Source organism: Onychostoma macrolepis, chromosome 20 (assembly GCF_012432095.1).
Source record: "Onychostoma macrolepis isolate SWU-2019 chromosome 20, ASM1243209v1, whole genome shotgun sequence".
Classification (NCBI taxonomy): Eukaryota; Metazoa; Chordata; class Actinopteri; order Cypriniformes; family Cyprinidae; genus Onychostoma; species Onychostoma macrolepis.
The window spans coordinates 30466196-30484152 of record NC_081174.1 but is presented as its reverse complement, the minus strand read 5'-3'; the positions used below and the strand labels follow the sequence as shown (position 1 = coordinate 30484152).

Here is a 17957-nt window from a genome sequence, read left to right as displayed (position 1 = left end):
AGTGGTCTTGTATGTCTTCCATTTTCTAATAATTGCTCCCACAGTTGATTTCTTCACACCAAGCTGCTTACCTATTGCAGATTCAGTCTTCCCAGCCTGGTGCAGGTCTACAATTTTGTTTCTGGTGTCCTTTGACAGCTCTTTGGTCTTGGCCATGGTGGAGTTTGGAGTTGGACTGTTTGAGGTTGTGGACAGGTGTCTTTTATACTGATAACGAGTTCAAACAGATGCCATTAATACAGGTAACGAGTGGAGGACAGAGGAGCCTCTTAAAGAAGAAGTTACAGGTCTGTGAGAGCCAGAAATCTTGCTTGTTTGTATTTTTTTTTTCTCATTTTGTCTCTCATAGTTGAGGTATACCTATGATGAAAATTACAGGCCTCTCTCATCTTTTTAAGTGGGAGAACTTGCACAATTGGTGGCTGACTAAATTTTTTGCCCCACTGTATTTATATTAATATAATTAAATGTATATATAAATATATTTAATATATAAACATAACATTTGTTCTTAAATATATACATGCATGTGTGTCTATTTATATATATGTAATAAATATACACAGTACACACACATATATTATGTAGAAAAAATACTTTTGTGTTGGATGCAATTAATCATTTGACAGCACTACTAAACATCTATCCATTAAATATAGCCTATATCTGAGTATTTATCCATCAAATATCTACCTGAATATCTATATCTTAATATCCATCAACTTGAGAGCTTCTCTCAGAAGGAAACAGATTCATTTCCAAGCAGCTATAACAAATTTTGTATTAAAATTTGACAAGGAGCATGCAAATATCTAAAGTACATCCACAGCGGTTCTGCCACCGGTGTGGCTCGCCAAAAACACCAGCAATAGATCCCAGGATCACAAACACACAAAAGCACTCTTTTTAAACAGTGCCAATGTTGACTGCAATTCTCCTCTGCATCATACATGTGACCCTGGACCACAAAACCAGTCATAATGGTCCAGTTATACCTCATCTGACAGCTGAATAAATAAGCTTTCCATTGATGTATGGTTTGTTAGGATACATTTCGAATGAATAAAGAATTCAAGTTCATCTGTAAAGCACACGAAGCTATCGTTTGACTTTATAAACTTTTATTTCGTGCATGATTCGCATGGATCTGTTAACTGAATGCAAAGTGTGAATTATAGGAGAATTCGGTGTCATTTGTCAATTAAATTCTTAGAAATATTAAACGTAATGATAACCATTCAACACTCAAAATATGAGAAAACAGAAAAACGGATAAAAATTTTCAAAGATCAAGAACAACGTTGTATCCTTCGATGCTGATAGAAGATTTGTTGCAGGTAGGCATTGCATGTCCTTTTTCAGATTTATAAAATATTATTCTTTGTATTTCCACGAGAGAAATACATTACGCGAATAACTTTCTGTTGTGTCGTGATGATGAGCGTATGCACTCACTACAAGTTGCTAAATGAACTGCTGCACTGCCAAACCATTTACTTAAATATTAAATTAAGAAATTACATTAAAATTCAAAGTAATCACTTTGGTAATCTAAAATACTTTTCGGATGTAACTGTAATTTGATTACCACCTATTTAAAATGTAATTATAAACGAAATACAGTTACTCATATTTTGCATTTTAAATACGTAACGCCATTACATGTATTTCGTTACTCCCCAGCTCTGCATATTACTAATCAAAAATAAAATTTTGATATATTTACGGTAGGAAATTTACAAAATATCTTCATGGAACATGATCTTTACTTAATATCCTAATGATTTTTGGCATAAAAGAAAAATTGATAAATTTGACCCAAACAATGTATTGTTGGCTATTGCTACAAATGTGCTACTTATGACTGCTTTTGTGCTCCAGGGTCACATACCGTATATCTTTAAAGAGATGTGGTGATTATAAAAGACAGAGACCAAGACAAATACATTTGAGCTCTTTTATTAACTGATATTCATCCAGCAGCAGTAGCATGTGAGTGTTTATGTGTGTGTGTGTGTGTTAGATCTTGTTGAATGCAGCAACATCCACACTCTGAACCTGCAACACAAAACAAACACGATAAGCTTTACATGACACTTGAAGACTAAAGCATGCAGTTTATGGAGACGTTACTCACGTAGTCCTCAAACTTGGTGATCTCCTCCTCCAGGAAGTCTGTTCCCACCTTGTCGTCCTCCACCACACAGTTGATCTGCAGTTTCTTGATGCCGTAACCCACAGGAACCAGTTTGGAGGCTCCCCACAGCAGCCCATCCATCTGCACCGACCGCACACACTCCTCCAGCTTCGCCATGTCTGTCTCGTCATCCCACTGCCAACACCAGGGAAAAAATGATTAATGACCTTGAGAAGCCTGCCCAGAAAGATCGAGGGCATTTTAAAAGGTTTTAAGGTAATTCAGTTTATCAGACAAATGGATAGACTGTCATGCTGTCGCTAGGGTATTACAAATGCATGCTTAGTGGTTGCTAGGGTGTTCTCTGCGATTGCAAAGGTGCTGTTAGGATGTTCTGCATAGGGATGTAACGATTCACTCAACTCACGATTCAATTCACGATTTAACAAAATGAGATTTAAGACAAATTATAAATGAAATGTGTCCTTTTATTATTGCTTGGACAAAATGCTGCACGTTTCTTTGTGAAACTTAAATACAACACTATAATAATATACTAATATAGCACTTGCATATTATTGCTCTGTTGTTGGTTTTGATTGCTTCTATTGTCCTCATTTGTAAGTCGCTTTGAATAAAAGCGTCTGCTAAAAAACTAAATATAATGTAAATTTAAATAACAAAACTAAACTGAAATTTTAAAACAAACCCCAAATCAAATAAATAAGTAACAGAAATAAAAGAAATCTCTTCATATAAACAAAATAAGGCTTTGTCTGTGCTCTTTCCATTTAAAATTAGAGGCAACCACTGCATTTTAATCATGATCCAAACAAAGATGCTGCATACATGCAACACGAGCAGTTTTTAATCTAAATTAGATTGTATCATTTCGAGATTTGAAGCAAAAACAGAATGGTTTGGCTTCAGTTTTGTGAAATTATACATAAAAAATATCTGCATGAAACCGAAACAGCAGACGAGCTGAATGAGACGCAGATTCACTCTCTGCCAGCAGGTGGCGCTTTAAGCGTTTCCTTGGTTTCCGCTGTAAACAAAGCAGCGCTGCAATTATGAACTTTAATATGCATTATACAGAGGCAAGATGAAAAGAAAAAATACCATCTAAACTTTTCTAAAGACAGTAAGTTCCCCGCAGACACACATTCATATAAACTCCCACCCCTAATTGAATCGCGATTTGTTTAGCATCTCAATCGATTTGAATTGTCACATTTGAATCGATTTCCAACCGTCTCGCAGTTAATCGTTACATCCCTAGTTCTGGTTGGTTGCTAGGTTGTTTTAAATGGTTGCTAGACAATTGCTAAGGTGTTCTGAGTGTTGTTAGGGCAATGCTAGGGGTTTTGGATGGTTGCTAGACGGTTGCTAGGGATTTGCTAAGGTGTTCTAGGTGGTTGTTAGGGCACTGCTAGGAGTTTTGGTTGGTTGCTAGGGTATTCTGGAAGGTGTTTTATGTGGTTGCTATGTGTTACTGGGGTGTTCTGGGTAGTTGCTAGGTGGTTGCTATGGTGCTCTAGATGGATGGTAGGTTAGTTGAAGTAAAGTAACTGAAATAAAGCTGAAGTAAAACTTAAATATAAAAAAAACTACATTTAAATGAAAATTAGAAATAAGTTAAAATTTAAGTTAAAAAGAGTCTTTAAAAATAACTAAGAACTAAAACTGAAAAAAGATTAAACTAAATGAAAAAAGATCAAGCTAAAACTAAAAATTAAAATTGAAAATACAAAAATAAAAGTGAATTGAAAATATTAATAAATGCTAAATATTAATAAATACCAAATTATTGGTGCTGAAATAACACTGATTGCTTTTGGGTTTTGTGGTTGCTAGGGTGGTTCCAGGTAGCTGTTAGGTTGTTTCTATGTGGTTGCCAAGCGGTTGCTATGGTGTTCCAGGTAGGTTGCTAAGCGGTTGCTAGGGTGTTCCAGGTAGCTGTTAGGTTGTTTCAATGTAGTTGCTAAACGGTTGCTAGGGTGTTTCAGGTAGCTCTGTTAAGTTGTTTCTATGTGGTTGCTAAACGGTTGCTAGGGTGTTTCAGGTAGCTCTGTTAAGTTGTTTCTATGTGGTTGCTAAACGGTTGCTAGGGTGTTTCAGGTAGCTGTTAAGTTGTTTCTATGTGGTTGCTAAACGGTTGCTAGGGTGTTCCAGGTAGCTGTTAGGTTGTTTCTATTAGGGGTGTAACAATAAATCGATTAATCTAATGCATCACAAAAATCGATTCTGAGCTTAGTTTTAACAGCAGATGGCACTGCATGCTTTAGAAACAGCTTGCTTTCAGTTCCTTACACACACACACCACTTGAACTTAAAATAATCATTCATAAAGTTCAAAAAGGTTGAAGCGAATTACAAGAGTGTTCACAGTGGGTTGTGTTTACATTAATCTTGCATCATAAAAGCAGAGGTGCAAGTACATTTAACCACTCAGTAGAACTCACAAGCCGACTTCTTCGTGAGCATTTGAGTGTGCAGTTAAAAACTAGCCTAGAGCGCCATCTGCTGTTAAAAACTAAGTTCAGAATCGATTCAAGAGAGAATCGTGATGCATTAGGAAAATCACAGAATCGGTCCATTAATCGATTTATCGTTACACCCCTAGTTTCTATATGGTTGCTATGCAGTTACTAGTGTATTCAGGATGGTTACCTGTTTGTTTGGGGAAAAATCCAATTCAACAAACACAAAACAAAACAAAAAAAAAACATGTGAATTCCCTGCTGCAGACACTTACCGGTTTGACGTCTAACAGGATGGATGATTTAGCGATGAGGGCGGGTTTTTTGGCCTTTTTGGCGGCGTATTCCTGCAGCCGCTGCTCTTTCAGTCTCTCGGCCTCCTCATCCACCTCTTCATCGCTGCCGAACAGATCGATGTCGTCCTCATCCTCGTCCTCCTCCTCCTGTTTCGGCGGAGCGGGCGGGGCTCTCTGAGGAGCGGCGGGACCGGTGCCGTTAACGGCCGGCGCTGTCGTCCGCTTCTCCAGTGCTGACACACGACTCTCCATCTTACTGAGAGCAGAACGCAGCTCCTGCACCACTGAGAATCACAACCGGAGCAATTAAGCAAGTGATTGCAGAAGATTAGGCAACATGTAATTAAATGACAGCTCATATGCAAATATTATGACATCACTGCTGTTCAGTTTGAATGATGAATATGCTATATTATTTGTCCACCTCCGGATGTCCAATATTATGTTTTATTTTATGTGAGGTTTGCTACAACTAAATCCAATGGATTGATTAATGATTAAGAGAGATAAAGACAGAATAGATGCTTAATGTATGCAAACAAGTTTATTATCATTAACCAAAACTAAAAAGAAATAAAATTCTTTATATATATATATATTTATTTTTTTGAAATATATAAATATCAGCTATAAAAATGAAACTAAAAAAGAAATTATGTGATGTAATTAAGCTGAAGAACTTTTGAAATTAACTTAAAATAAGACAAAGACAAAAACTAAACCAAAACTAAAATAAAAACAAATTAAACCTAAACAGTAATATTTAAAAAGAACAAACAAAAAATTTAACTAAAATTAAAATGAAAACTGAAAATAAAAGCAAATTTGAAACATTAATAATAACTATAATAGTATATATATAAAAACTACAATAGTAAATGAAAAATACAGTAAAACATTACTAACTTATACTAGAATTAAACTGGAAACTGAAAATAAAATAATTAAAAACTATAAAAGTACAGAAATAAACTATAATAGTAATAGTAAAAAACAGTAATAAAAAGCACATAGTAAAATTACTAAATATTAAACTAAAATTAAAATTAAAACAAAATAATAAAAGCAAATTCAAAATACTAACAAAACCTACAATAGTACATAAACATTACACTGCATGCAAACATTTAAGATGTTATTTAATTTTAAAAATGTGCATCATTTATTTTTATTTACACACTGGATTAGTACTGTCCTGGTAAAATCTGAATAGTGAATGATTTTCAAGTCTTTTGAGGCTTTTCTAGTCTTTAGTGAATGCTTCTTTTCTTAACGTTGTTCATTAATTCTTTCTCAAAATTTCATCATAAATGGAATCAGAATGCGAATTACGATTGTTAAATTCTTTCTGATTTTCCATCCTGACGCAAATGCAAACGCAAAGCTATGAGAATCTGTTCAACGCACCTTTGTGTAGACTCTGGTTCTCCAGGTCCAGGTCCTTCATGCGTGCCGCGAGCTCCCCGTAATCAGCAGCGCCGCCTCCGCCACTCTACACACACACACACACACACACACACCAGAGTTCCCATCAGCCCCTGCTCTGATACACAACCGCCCAGTGAGAGAATCAAGTCTACTTACAACTACATATTACACACACTAACCAAACAAACAACTACAGTCTGTTACTACACTAACCGCTACACTATTTTAATGTACCACACGACACACAACATAGATTTTGCTATTTTGTCAGAACATGCAATGTTTAGATTTTATATTTGAAGTTGGTTCAGTAAGTTTAATTTGTTTCTGTGAATCACTTTAAAATGCCTCCATGATTCAAAACTGCTTCAAAAAAGTCAGTAATTCATTTGCACCCTAAATCAAATGTTCACGGATGTTTCTGTAGGTTTGTAGGCAAATATTTTTGTTTATAACTATGTATTGGTATATTGATGCATGGATTCCCAAACCTTTTTGTCAGCCCAGTCCATTTGAGCTCAAAAATTTACTCCCTAAAATTTTCCAATAAATCCCTAAAAGTTTCAATAATTTTTCAACACATTCACGTGTTCATGGTTCTCTGATGTTGTTTATTGGTCATATGACATGCAGTTAAACTAATTCAATATTTTAGCTATTTTTTGGTGTTTTATTTTGATTGATTTTAATTTTAAAATGTATTTATTTTGATTTGACATTTTCTATGATTTAAGTAATTATTAGGTACATTTTTTAATTATATTATAGGTTTTATTTTGATAATTTTAAAATAAAAACAATTTATTTAGATTTTTTATTTAGGATTAAATTATTAATTGAATTATAAGTTTTCATTAACTTACAATCTCCAGTTTAGAAATTTGTATTGGTGTGTATACATTAAAAGTAAAAATAAACAAATAAATATAAATAAATACATTTTACATTTAAAAACAATAACAAAATAAATTCAGTGTGAATACATAAATATAGTACAGTCTGTAATATCATACAAACCAGGGTTATTAGAGTTAAAATGAAACCATAAAAATGTGTTACTTATTAGCTGTTAAAACAGTTACTGAAATAAAATACTTAAAAATTTTTTTTTTTTTTAAATTTCAGCAAACATTTATCATTTTAAGTTTAACGTGTACTAAAATTTTGTATGAAATAAAAAAACTTAAAAAACTTAAAAAAAAAAAAAAAACTGAAATGAACTAAAAATTTAAAAAAAACATTTTTTTTTTATGAAGAATTCAAAACATTAACAAACTATTATAGTATTGCAATGACACAAAAATAACACTGATACAAACCTGACAACAAAGATGCAAGTGTTTCTCTCGTTTATGGTCTCGTTTCACAGCAGAAACATTAACAACAAACGCATGCATCACAGATTTCTTGTGAAACTTTCTACAACAACATGCATGCAAGCATGCACAATGATCACGCGCTGGCCGGCTCGGGCGTGAGCTGCTTTAGTGTGTCACACACACACTTACAGGAGACGAGCGGTGGGAGGGGTTTGATATTTTAGGGGCGGAGCCTCTACTTGGCTGCAAGGTTGTCTTCAGCTACAGGAGAGATCATTTATGAGGAAAGTGCAGATGAAGGAAGAGAACAGATGATTTAGGAGATAGAAGCTGGGCTCTGTTCTAAAACCTAGTGAGCTGCCTATACAGACAGCATATCAGAGACACACTCTCCACGCTCTCTGCCTATGTAGGCAGCAGACAGCAAGACAACTCACTAGGCTTTCAGAACAAGAGTAGAGCTGCACGATTAATTAAAATAAAAACACTAATAAACTGGCTGGTGTCAAGAATATAAAATCTTTATGGGCTTCCTGTGTTTTTCTGCCAAAATAAAAGCTTAATGGTTTGAAAACATATGAAAAAAAAAATATATATATATATTTTTAAAGACAGGCGACAGCTGCTGTACAGTAAAATAAAATTATTATTAGAATTATTATTTTTATTATGTTTTCTTAAATGCTCCATTTTTTATTTTACAGTGAATTACAATAGTTGTATTTCTTATTTTAATATTTTTACTTAGTAACAACAACAACAACAACAACAATAATAATAATAATACTTACTGATATGTAATCAGAAATGTTTTGGGAAAATTGTGCATATTTTTATTTTAATATTTTTTTTATTTAGTAACGACCGATAACAACATTTATTATTATATTTCTAGACAGCCATTTTTGTACAGTAAAATAAAATTATCATCACTATATCATTTTTCTTAACTACTCATTTTTTACAAATAGTTTTAATTTTGTAACAACCACAACATTATTATTATACAGTCATACTGATATATAATTAAATTTATTTGCTCATATTGTATAAACTCTTCAAACCTGCAGCTTTTCAAAAAAATCATAATAAATAAATAAATAACACGGCAATTCGATTTTGTCCCAGAAATCGTGCAGCCCTAGAAGAGAGCTAGATTGCACGGTTCAAAGAGCAATGGTAGGGTTTTTGCTCGACTCACCCCAGCGAGGGATTTCTGGATGTTTTCTCGTGCTCTTGCGATGTCCTGAAGGATGCTGTTAGCTCCAGTGTCCTGAGACGAGAGACAGAGACAAACCTCAGCGCGTGTGTGTGTGTGCTGGTATAAAAACTGTGTTTCTGCAGCTTTAAACAGTGAAATATCGCTAGCAAAGGTGAGGGCAGTTCCCTGGGACTGTGGGAATGTATACACTGAATGCAAACGTAAGTCTCTTTGGATAAAAGCATCTACATGCTGTAAATACTGATGCAATAGTTCAAGTGATATATTTATTACTTGTTTGGGCTGCGTGGGTCCGTTCATCTGCTCATAAAATTGCCGTTCCGCTTCATCATAACGTGGCTTATCGAACCAGATCCTCTCTTGCGCCAAACACTCTGCTGCAGTCATCCTGCAAAACACACACGAGACCTGTAACAACCTCACTAAACAAACACCTTCAGTGAACTGATAAAGGACTGGATGTGATTTGCTATCTGTTTGGCTTTGATGAAAATGAAAGGATGTTTCAGAATAAACTACGGTGCGCAGCAGTGTTGGGGAGTGAATTTATATGCTAATGGTTATTATTATTATTATTATTATTATATTTAAATAAAGCTAAAACAAACAAAAAATATTGTTAGTTGAAATAAAATGTACTCTGTTATTTGTCAAGGCAACATTTGTTATTTTCATTAAGTTTAACTTGGTGTACTAAAATAACAAAATTAAATAATAAAATAAAAGTGAAATAAATAAAAACTATATGGACATGCAAAACAAAAAAATTAATAATAATAATTTAAAAAAACCTAATTAATTTCAAATGAGAAACAAAATAATTTTTTTTTTTTTAATTCCGCCGAAGTAATGGTTTATCATTTGAAAAATGAAAATAAAAATAATCTTATTTAAAATGATTTTACTGTAAAATTATATTACTTTCTTATTTTACAACTTTACAGTGAAATAATACTTGTTTTAATATTTATTTACCAACATTAATTTTTATTTGCATTATTAAGTTTAATCATTTTCTTTCAGATACCTGCTAAAACAACATTGCTCATTTTATTTTAGTTAAACTTAATGTACTAATATAACAAAAACTAAGCAATTAATAATTTTTTTTTTTTAAATTGATTAAAAAAAAAACGACGTGGATATTAAAGAAAAATAAAACCAATTATAAAGACAAAACAAAAATACACAACAAAATGATTAAAATGAAAATGAAAAATACATAAAAATTAAATCTCAGTGGTTTAACATTTGAAAATGAAAATAAAATAAATAAGTTCAAAATGATTAAAAACTACAGGCCTAATAGTATCTCCCCAAAACTGGTGCATGGACATAACACTACAAATAATATACGTATGTTAATGCAACCATGCAAAAATAACAAACAACAAAAATGACATCGACCAAACAAATGAAGAAACCCAAATAATACAAAACAGAATTCAGACAAATGACTCTTCCAAGCCAACACAACGGACAAACACAGCAAGAATGAACGTGTAAAAAGAGACCAAAGTAAAACTAAAAAGAACGGCATGAGAAAAATGCGCGATGACATGAAGATGGTGCACAAAAGAAATAGAAAAGTTTGTTAATAGTTTACATGTGAATGCAATGGATGAGACTGATGGTTACCTGAGAGTATGTCATTTTAAAGTGATATTTTACCAATTCTGTCATTTACTGAACTTTATGTCGTTCCAAACTCGCATGACTTTTCGCCATGAAACACTTACGACTGCGATTCGTAGGAGGTTCAAGAAACAAAAGTAATGCAGGTTTGGAGCAACAGGACTGTTAAAATGACTTTAATTTGGTGGTGAACGAACTAATTGACTACAGTGTGTGAGCAAAGTGTATTTTCTCGAGTATCGAGTCATACTTCTGCTTCTGGCTAGAATGGTTTATAGATGTTTTGACGGATCTCGCCGCAGCTTCTTCATAGAAACGAGTCTCCGACTCCGCATAGCGACCGCGATCTAGCCACACCCTCTCGCTGTCGGCATGCAGGAAATAGCAGTGCGCCGCTCCCTGATTGGTGGTGATGTCATTGGATTCCCGCCGATCGCAAACCACAGGCTTTTTTTGCGCGTTATTTCGCCGTTTGGAGTTGGACTCGTCGCCGCTGGTTTCAGAGTTGGTGAGTGAGTTTCGGCCGTTCAGGTTCTGATAGAAAGTCGCCTCGGCTTTATCAAAAAGAGGCTTCTGTAGCCACACCCCCATTGGAGGTGGCGGCAAGGAAGGGAGGCCGTTGATTGGTCTGGAAGCTGGTGTGGGAGGAGTCGGGGTTTGCGATTGGTAGCCCTCGTCGCAGCTGGCGGGCTGCAGTTGGAGAGATCTCGGTTGGTTGGGAACACGGCCCACAAACTTGCTCTCAGCTTGGTCAAAGTTGGGTTTATTCACCCACACGGTTTCAACGACATGATGACAAGCCTCTTGCTCTCCATGCTGGCAGGTTTCTTGCTTGTTTCTTGCGGAGGAACTCGCAGGAGCGGTCGTGCCATTTTGCTGCTGCAATAGTCGTACATAGTAAAGACTCTCGGCTCTTTCGTACGCGACACGGTCGAACCACACCATCGAACACTCTGATCTCAAACCCTCCAGCGTCGCGCTGGACAAACATCCCTCGGGGCCTGCGGTGGTTTGGTCCGGCTGCCGTTCAGAAGAACTGGACTGATTCGAAGAAGAATTCCTATGGCTTCTGTTGCGCATTTTCTTGTGTCCAGAAATACAGATGTAGAAGAGGATTGATAAATAAACGAAAAAGAGGAAAGGGAAAGTGACAGGGAACTGGAGAATTAGTCACACAGCAGTAGGATAACATTAAACATGAAGTGTGTAAACTGTATGTTGCGGTAAACAAATCAATTATTTGTTAAAGCGCAAATTACGGCAAGTGGCGCAAAATGCTGAAAAACAAGTATATTTTAAAATGCAGTACTGAAGCCGGATTCATTACCAAAAAAAAAAGAGAAAAAAATATTGCTGCTTTTATGGATGAAGACGATGAATTTAGACTTTTCAGAAGGCTTTTTAACGTACTATATTCATAGTCCAAAGAATACTGTTAGCATTTAACAAAAATCGAAATAGCTTAATAAAACGGGTATTTGTATCATTTCAGTCACCTAATAAAAATATTAAAAATGTAATTGAAGCTTTTTTCACAATCCAGACATGCGCAAGTAATAAACTCGCAATTACCAATTTAAAACAATTTAGAATTTTTTCTTCAGAATTAATTTTACATCTCACAATTAATAACTTGCAACTGCGATTCTAAGAAGTCTGAACTGTGAGATAAAAAGTTGCAATTACTTTTTAATATTTTTGTTCTGTGGTGGACATAAGTTTCTGTATTGAGAAACCTGTTTGGAGACAATCATTATTCGACTTAATTGTTATGCATTTTAGCTGTTCATTTACATGCCAACGGCGTTGTGTGGATCTGAAATCACAAACCTTTGCAAATGAGTTTCAATATGGGAGCTTTCGAAAACTACATAGTTTTTGTCTCCATGGAAACGCAAATTTGTGAAAACGACAGTTTCTTTACAAAGTAACATCTCCAACTACTGGCCCCTTTATACGTAATACAATGTTTTTAGTCATTTAGGTGGATCCATGGGATCATTTTGACAATGCTGTCATCTGTATGCAAAACATTTCAAAAATGCAAAGGAAAAACTTTCAAGTTTTTAGTACACCACTGTCATGTAAACGTACCCTTAGTTCAGTAAAAATTACACACTTCAGCTTTAAAGACAGACACAATCACACACAAAACATTCTATGGTTGCATTAGATTTAAACATGAAATACATTGCACTTTACAATGACGTTGAGCAGAAAACCAATAATAAAAAAAAAAACTGAAAGTGTGATGGAGAAAAGAAAGGACAATTAAATTCAGAATGGACATAACACACACACAAATCCATGGGTCAAATAAGATGAACATCCAATCTTTGTCCAAACTCACCTTCAGCAAAGCGATCAAACAAACAATACGTTCTTCTCATCCAAATGAAGGCAAGCAATAAACCATAAAGTGCAATTAAGAAAAGTATTTATGTTTATATTGAATCTCACAGAATGAGAGGACTTCACTCACCCATGCCCTCCCAAAGAAGTACTATGGTGAAAACATGGTACAGTGATGGTATCTGATAGTAATACTATGTTTGTGAATGATTACCATGATTAAAAAAATATGGTATTGTCATGGTGCCATGTGCACAATATTATTTCTCTGTTACTATTTTGTTAGTCTAACATGATTAAGGTCACTTAACTTACATGATCATTTACCAATCAAGCTAATGTGACTGAAAATAATTCACTATTATGAGTATTAGTGTTATCATCACTTTTAGATGATAGTTTGTAGTGACCATGATTGTCAAGATAAGCACATCTTAATGTGCAATTATGGGAAAAATGTGTATTTTAAAGCCTAATCACTAATTTTGTTGATTCAGAAAAGAAACAGGCATCATCTATAGATCATAAAATCAATAAATCTGTATAAATCTCCGGTTTACCACAAAATCATCCGATTAAACATGAGAATGCGTCATTATTCATGATAATCTGGACTTCCTGCACATGGAGGTGTCAGGCCCATCAAACAACACACTGGATATTTATACAAATGTAACGTATTTTCATTATGACAGTGACTGTAACAAAAGCATGAGCTTTCTGTCATGTAACGATCACGTATTGTTTATTCATATGTTAATAAATAAACATCCGAAAGACGTCTAACCGGCTTTTGAGCACGACAAACACCCCGTAGATTTACAACACAGCATTATTTATTAATTTAAACCAAGAAAAACGATAAATAAGCATGAGCGACTGTAAACCACCTCATTTTTCCACATAAATACTCACTTTAAGCGGTTTAGTTAGCGTTGAATGAATCGCTGCTGCTCGCCGCGCGTTCATGGAACAGAAGGAGCGAGCGAGAGGCGCGCGAACCATTCCTGCTCACGAGCGGGGGAGCTCACTGCCTCAAAACCAACACAAAACCACCAAACATTGCCCTGATGCGGCTTAAATGTATTTTAGTCAGTTTCGCTGTTGTATACATATAGACATAACACAATATAGAAGAGTGCTTTAAGTGATATTATGTCATCACATTTTTTTCCCACATGGTACATTCCGCTTCCCAGCGCGACTGCGTATGTGACGTCATCAAATGATGGGAAAGGCCTGTTTCTATTGTTTTGTGGAAACGAGAGTGAAAGTACTATAGATGTAGCATATGGTGCGAATTGAGACGTTGTGTTAATTTAAAAATTAAAGTTCTTTTTATTTTTGTTTCTTAAAAATGTTTTTACTACTTGCAGTGTGCGCAGTGATATTAAACGAGGCTTTAAAAAATTCTAAGCAAAAGTCAGAGCACACAAAACAAAGTGAATTTCTTAGAGATTAATTTATTATATATTTAATATGATTTTTTTTTTGCAAACAAAAATACGTGTGAATCGCTGATCTATATATAATTCTCTATTATAGATCAGTGGTGTGTAGCGACATTTGAATATTGATTTTTATATCCATATATACAAAATTTTACATTCAGAAACATTTCTTTAAAACATACTTAGATCTTATGTTTTATATACATACCTACATATATATATATATAAAAAAACACACGCACTTTTTATTCTTTTGTGCGTTATTTCTTTTTACCTTTTATGGAAACTACTGGTGCTGAAAATACTTTGGAAGATAGAAATATCTTATTCTATGATAAATTCTTCAAATGCAAACTTTATATCCTTCATATATCCTTATTTTTTTTTATTTCAGTACAGTTCAAATCAGAATCTTGAGGATCACAGTATTGAAACATCTAAAGGTTTAAGGAACACCAATGCACTTACTGTACTGTTGTCAAACAATGAATTTGTAGTTCTTTTTATCTTTGTTTCTTAAAAATGTTTTTACTACTTGCAGTGTGCGCAGTGACATTAAATGAGGCTTTTAAAAAAATTAAGCAAAAGTCAGAGCACACAAAACAAAGTGAAATTCTTAGAGATTAATTTATTATACATTTAATACGATTTTTTTTTCACATTCTTTAAATTTGTGTGGACAAAATAAACATTTCATGTGCAGAAAATAAACTGAATACATCTAGCACATTCTTATTGTGTAAACATTTCAGAGTTGCATTGTTTTCTGAATCCCAGTGGTTTGTCAAGTACTGTAAAAACCATACAGACGTGTAACTTACTAACAGCTAACATGGGTTTCAATGCATGTATATTGTTCCCTTAGAATACACAAGAAATTCTCATCTTTAGATGAGTCCATTCATTCAACACCTTTCAATCCATTATCAAGGCCTCGGTAATCAACATTCAGAAACACTGACTACTGTATATGCTTGGAGCATAAAGTAAGACTTTAAGGTGTTATCGTCGCTCCTGTAACCCGGTTTACATTCAGGTTTCATAACCTCTCTAAATGAGATTCCCACTCTACTTCTTTCCGAGTTCTCTGGCTCTTTCGGTCGCCGCCTCTACGGCTCCCATCGTAGCCGCTCTGAATCCTCCCTTCTCCAGCACATGGATCCCGTGAATCGTGGTCCCTCCCGGTGTGCAAACCTCGGCCTTCAGCTCCGCCGGGAACTTCCCGGAATCACGCAGTAACACGCCAGCGCCCTGAAACACACCAGACACGGCAGATTTCAGCATATTCTGTCAATCTGCAGTTATAGTTTATTAGGAGTTATAATGGTAAGCATTGGTATTCAACACAGCTACTGCAAAAGTTTTGTAAAAAGTGATCAAACAAACATTATTTCTTTATTTTCTCTTTAATTTATGGGAAATGTAAGTTTAGTAATAACTACAAACCAATATTTGGACTGAAACTAGCTAGTTCCTAATAGTGACAGCTTCATTTTATGGTAATATGACACATGTCTTGACAAATCTGGGTTTTAAACTGTAGAAATGGTAACAATCATTTGGTTGCACAAAGTCAAACTTCATAAAAAAAAAAAAAACACTCATCATGACATTTAGTTCATGTGACATGCCAAGCTTAATATTTGATCAATTTGCAAAAAAACTAATATGGGTTTTAATCATGTAACAATTTTGGTTGCAAAAAAAAGCTAAATAAATACCTGTAGACATGGTAACAAAATATTTGCTTGCAAAAATGGATATAAAAACTATATAAACTTCATATAAAATAAAATATAATAATGTGTTTGGTTTTACATGCTATGGCTGACAATATTTGATCAATTTGCAAAAAAAAAATAAAAAAAAATAAAAATGGTTTTAAACTGCCAACATGCATTGTATCAATTTTGGCTGCAAAAAGCAAAATCACAAATGATGGAAGTTTTAAACTGTAGACATGGTGACAAAAAAAAAAAATTGTTAAATATTAAATATTTAATCTGAAATGCTAGGGTGGACGATCAGCATTTTCTAAAGGTTAAGCACCTCTACAAAGATTAAAGTGTAATTTCTCATGTCTTCTTGTTTTGCGAAGCGTTTCATGAGCAAACACTCACCAGTATTGTCTGTGCTGCGATACGTCGAGCCAGAGCGCTGGGCATCCCCATTTTAACAGCACCGTCGGCCAGCGCCTCCGCAAACACATACACCTATATGAGACAAGATGTGTTACCACTCCACAAACACTGACGATCACGCCACAAACCTGGAACCTGTTCATCTAGACTATGAGCTGCTCTCAGTCCCAGACTTTTCACATATATATAGATATAGTTTCGGACTAACTTTTCTGAAAATGTATAATTTTATCATTTTTAAATAAAAACCAGTGTTGGGGAAAGTTACATTTAAGAACAGTGCATTGCAATATTGCGTTACTCCCTAAAAAAAGTAACTAAGTTACCTTTAACGGAAAGTAATGCATTACTTTTGAGTTACTTTTTAAAATCTGGGCAGGGTTTGCTTGTTTGTTTTTAAGTTATTTTACAAAAAAGCTCTTTCACAACAAAAGTGAAATGAATACACATCAGGCTAAAGGAAGTGTAAATTAATGTCTGTAGAGGGCACCACACACAAATTTTATGAAGAATATGATGCAGGAGAAGAAAGTTCTACAGTATTCAGCAATAAAAAAGAAACGTGTAGTTTTTGCTTAGTATGGTTGAATTGGATCATCGAAGTTCAGTAGCAAAGAAACTGGTTAATAAAATGGGATTAAATACATAAATGATATTGGTCTTATTTAACATTTAATTATTGAGTTTGCATTTGACTTTTTTCATTTTGAGGAATACTGAATCGGTTTTTGTGCAGGTGAGATGAGTAAATACATGTTCATATTTAGTCTAGAACTACAGTAGGATCATGTTCACACTTACTCCCGATTTCTCTCAACATGGCAACATGAGAGCTGTCAGTCAATACATGGGTAACTGGCGTCACTTATTTGAAAAAGTAACTCAGATATTTCCTTCTAAATTAAAAAGTTTTGCGTTACTTTACTAGTTACTTTAAAAAAGTAATCTGACTTGCATTACTTGTAATGTGTTACCCCAACACTGATAAAAACTGTGTAAAGTACATTATTACTCAATAGCTCTGTACCATTAGATTTTATTTAAATGCATTCATTCAGATTTATTTATTTACAGCTTATAACATTTTTTCCAGCCCTCAGTTTGTGCAATTTTGCAAACTTCATTTGTGTAATTTGTGTGTAATTTATAGAAACTGTGACTCACAAATGCGACACCGCTGCCACTCAAGCCTACGTGGGCGTCGATCCAGGGTTCAGGCCCCGCCTCCACCAACCCACAAGGACCAAGGAGGGTCTTCAGGAGAGTCTCCTCCTCCTGTCCCGCACACGAGCCGCAGGCGAGGAGCAGCGCCCCTTCCAGGAGCATGCAGGGAAGATTCGGCATTATACGAATCACACGCGTCCCAGCAGGCAACAGCTATGAAAACAGACAGCAATGGAATCTGATGTTTGACATAAAAAATTAAAAAACGTTTTATTTTGGCATTTTATGCCTTTAATGGATAGGATGGTAGAGAGCTGACAGGAAAGCAT

The 17957-nt window shown here is 34.6% G+C and overlaps 2 protein-coding genes and 1 long non-coding RNA gene across 7 annotated transcripts in view; 1 reads left to right on the top strand and 2 right to left on the bottom strand.

The window, feature by feature from the left end:
* Positions 1-1943: 1943 nt before the first annotated feature.
* eef1db (eukaryotic translation elongation factor 1 delta b (guanine nucleotide exchange protein)) lies at positions 1944-13944 on the bottom strand. Of its 3 annotated transcripts, none has more exons than XM_058756839.1 (8): positions 13788-13944; positions 9159-9273; positions 8865-8936; positions 7853-7924; positions 6324-6408; positions 4896-5200; positions 2138-2332; positions 1944-2058 (listed from the first exon to the last, which is right to left on the bottom strand). In XM_058756839.1, the coding sequence occupies exons 2-8, from the start codon at positions 9270-9272 to the stop codon at positions 2020-2022; spliced, it is 882 nt and encodes a 293-aa protein (XP_058612822.1). In that variant the 5' UTR covers position 9273; positions 13788-13944; the 3' UTR covers positions 1944-2019. The 3 variants fall into 3 exon arrangements, with proteins under 3 accessions (XP_058612822.1, XP_058612820.1, XP_058612821.1); XM_058756837.1 differs by lacking the exon at positions 13788-13944 and adding an exon at positions 10771-11575; XM_058756838.1 differs by lacking the exons at positions 7853-7924; positions 13788-13944 and adding an exon at positions 10771-11603.
* Positions 13945-14931: 987 nt separating this feature from the next.
* pycr3 (pyrroline-5-carboxylate reductase 3) overlaps positions 14932-17957 on the bottom strand; it is a 13956-nt gene continuing 10930 nt past the window's right edge. Inside the window, exons 5-7 of the mRNA XM_058755216.1 lie at positions 17629-17841; positions 16444-16536; positions 14932-15574 (exon numbers count right to left, since the gene is read on the bottom strand). Coding sequence (XP_058611199.1) covers positions 15392-15574; positions 16444-16536; positions 17629-17841 — 489 coding nt within the window. The 3' untranslated portion in view covers positions 14932-15391. The remainder of the gene's footprint in view (positions 15575-16443; positions 16537-17628; positions 17842-17957) is intronic.
* The window catches only part of LOC131526754 (uncharacterized), a 20656-nt gene continuing 20553 nt past the window's right edge, over positions 17855-17957 (top strand). For all 3 annotated transcript variants that reach the window (XR_009267529.1, XR_009267530.1, XR_009267528.1), the window contains exon 1: positions 17855-17957. This exon is cut by the window's right edge and continues 1232 nt beyond it. This is a non-coding gene — a long non-coding RNA (uncharacterized LOC131526754).

Coding starts and splice junctions, on each gene's coding strand:
- eef1db (XM_058756838.1), bottom strand. CDS start 11,600: ATGCGCAACAGAAGCCATAGGAATTCTTCTTCGAATCAGTCCAGTTCT. Junction 2,333..4,895: donor TCCTGTTAGACGTCAAACCG/GTAAGTGTCTGC, acceptor TGGTGTTGGCAG/TGGGATGACGAGACAGACAT. Junction 2,059..2,137: donor TCACCAAGTTTGAGGACTAC/GTGAGTAACGTC, acceptor TTTGTGTTGCAG/GTTCAGAGTGTGGATGTTGC.